Genomic DNA, 2,629 nt, shown 5'->3' with positions numbered 1-2,629 from the left:
AGACGTGTTCTAGCGACAAACGCCCAGCGCGCGGGGCTAGCCTGGGCCGGGCCTGGGCTAGCCCACCTCCTCCTGCTGCGCTGCGGTGGGAAAGTACTGGCCTGCCCGAGCTAAGCTGAGCCGGTGCGGCCGGCGGGCGGGGTGCGCCCCCCGGGCCGCAGGTAGGCGCGCTCGGCACGTTAGTTGACTCTCATCTGACCGCCGCGCGGTGCGGCGGCCGGCCGGCGTACTAGAATACGGTACGGCTCTTGCTTCAGCCGCTACCACGGGAAAGGCCGGCTCGTGCCGCCACCGTATCTCTCTACACCGTGCTCCGGGCTCACGCTGGAGCGAGCCGAGGATGAGTCAGCGGCCGGGAAGGGGCGGGATGCAGGGTTCGGCCGTCCTGCTATACTACGGGAAACCCGAAAATATGGGAATTCGGCCCAAGTCCCGAGGAGGGCGGTACGGTTGGCAACGCTGACAGAGAGTGCAAGCCTGGCGGAATGCGAGGCGACGCGAACGTGGCTGGACGCCTCGACCACACGGACACAACAGGCAGCCAGTCGAGGCGCGTGCAGCAGCCAGAGCGGTCACTTCACGGATTGAGCTAGAACTAAGATGGTATGCGCCCTTCCCTTTTGTCTGGTATCTTATTAATTGTAAATGTATAGTGGTATCAAATAATATCGCGTGTATAAATATTTATTCTCTAGAATGATCGTGCCATCAAGCACAAGTAAATTTGTCCACCGTCAGCTCAGTTTGTGTGGGGTTAGTGAAAGCCGATTCGAGCACCAACCTCAGGGGCTCCTGTGTACAACAAGAAGTTCAGGACGAGTAGCCATTTCCGTCCGAGCCACACGGGAGAAAGGCCATTTGCGTGTTTTGTGTGCAAGAGCACCACAATGAGTGGTGATCTCCGTACGCAGTTCAAAACGCACACAGGCGAGACGCTCCTGGAGTGTTCTCTGTGCAGTAAGAAATTCAGGAGGAGTAGTTATCTCCGCAAACATCTCCGAACGCACACGGGAGAAAAGCCGTTCGAGTGTTCTGTGTGCAACAAGAAATTTACGCAAAGTTCTTCCCTCCGTGCACATCTCCAAAGGCACACAGGTGAAAGGCCTTTCGAGTGTTCTGTGTGCAACAAGAAATTTGCGCTTAAACATGAACTCCAGACTCATCACCGAACGCACACGGGTGAAAGGCCGTTTGAGTGTTCTGTGTGCAACAAGAAATTTACGCAACGTGGTAGTCTGAGCACACATCTCAAAACCCACACCGGAGCGAAGCCCTTCGAGTGTTCTGTTTGCAACAAGAGATTTTCTCAAAAAGATAATCTCCGCACACATCTCCGAACGCACACGGGTGAAAAGCCTTTCGAGTGCTCTGTGTGCAACAAGAAGTTTAGCGCGAGTGGCAATCTCCGCACACATCTCCTAACGCACACGGGTGAAAGGCCCTTGGAGTGTTCTGTGTGCAGCAAGAAATTTACGCAAAGTTCTGAGGTCGGGGAACACCCCAGAACGCACACGGGTGAAAAGCCCTCCGGGTGTTGTGTGTCCAACTTGAAATTAACGACGAGTGGCCAGCTCTTCGAGTGTTCTGTTTGCAACAAGAAATTTTCGCAAAGTGGAGGACTTCGTACACATCTCCTAACGCACACAGGTGAAAGGCCTTTCGAGTGTTCTGTGTGCAACAAGAAATTCAGCACAAGTAGTCAACGCCGCGTACACTCCCGAACGCACACGGGTGAAAGGCCGTTTGAGTGTTCTGTGTGCAACAAGAAATTTGTCCAAAGTGGAGGACTTCGTACACATCTCCGAATGCACTCAGGTGAAAGGCCTTTCGAGTGTTCTGTGTGCAAAAAGAAATTCAGTACGAGTAGTCATCGCAACGTACACCTCCAAACGCACACAGGTGAAAGGCCCTTCGCGTGTTCTGTGTGCAACAAGAAATTTCCGCGTAGTTATGAGCTCCGCAAACACCTCCGAACGCACACAGGCGAAAAGCCTTTCGAGTGTCCTGTGTGCAATATGAAATTTACAACGGGTGATAGTCTCCGTCCACATCTCCGAACGCACACGGGGGAAAAGCCATTCGAGTGTTCTGTGTGCAAGAGGAAATTTTCACGAAGTGGTATACTCCGTAGGCATCGCCGAACGCACACAGGTGAAAGGCCCTTCGAGTGTCCCGTGTGCAACGAGAATTTTACGACGGATAGTACTCTCTCTACTCATCTCCTAACGCACACGGGTGAAAAGCCTTTCGAGTGCTCTGTGTGCAACAAGAAATTTACGACGAGTAGTAGTCTCCGCACACACCTCCGAACGCACACGCTAGAGGGACCTTTCGAGTGTTCTGTGTGCAACAAGAAGTTGACGACGAGTGGTCGACTTGAAATACATCTCCGAACGCACACGGGTGAAAAGCCTTTCGAGTGCTCTGTGTGCAACCAGAAATTTAGCTTGAGTAAGAGTCTCCACATACATTCCCGAACGCACACGCGAGAAAGGCTCTTCGATTGTTGTGTGTGCAACAAGAAGTTGACGACGAGTGCTCGACTTAAAACACATCTACGAACGCACACGGGCGAAAACTCTAAATAGCCGTTTTTTGTCAGTTTCAGTCCTGTGTCACCTTAATTAAA

The 2,629-nt window shown here is 52.7% G+C and overlaps 2 protein-coding genes across 2 annotated transcripts in view; both read left to right on the top strand.

The window, feature by feature from the left end:
- The window catches only part of LOC127750957 (tribbles homolog 2-like), a gene marked incomplete in the record, with an annotated part of 54,057 nt that overhangs the window by 45,162 nt on the left and 6,266 nt on the right, over positions 1-2,629 (top strand).
- On the top strand, positions 294-2,629 carry LOC113215447 (zinc finger protein 26-like). The gene has a single exon (XM_052273709.1). It carries the CDS (start codon positions 888-890, stop codon positions 2,586-2,588), a length of 1,701 nt encoding a protein of 566 aa, XP_052129669.1. The 5' UTR covers positions 294-887; the 3' UTR covers positions 2,589-2,629.

This window comes from Frankliniella occidentalis, unplaced genomic scaffold (genome assembly GCF_000697945.3).
Source record: "Frankliniella occidentalis isolate FOCC.00 unplaced genomic scaffold, Focc_3.1 Scaffold295, whole genome shotgun sequence".
Taxonomy (NCBI): domain Eukaryota; kingdom Metazoa; phylum Arthropoda; class Insecta; order Thysanoptera; family Thripidae; genus Frankliniella; species Frankliniella occidentalis.
Note: the sequence above shows the minus strand (reverse complement) of the source record. Positions and strands in the feature narration are given on the sequence as shown.

Excerpts from the sequence above, each read along its gene's own strand:
- LOC113215447 (XM_052273709.1), top strand. The coding sequence starts at position 888 with ATGAGTGGTGATCTCCGTACGCAGTTCAAAACGCACACAGGCGAGACG.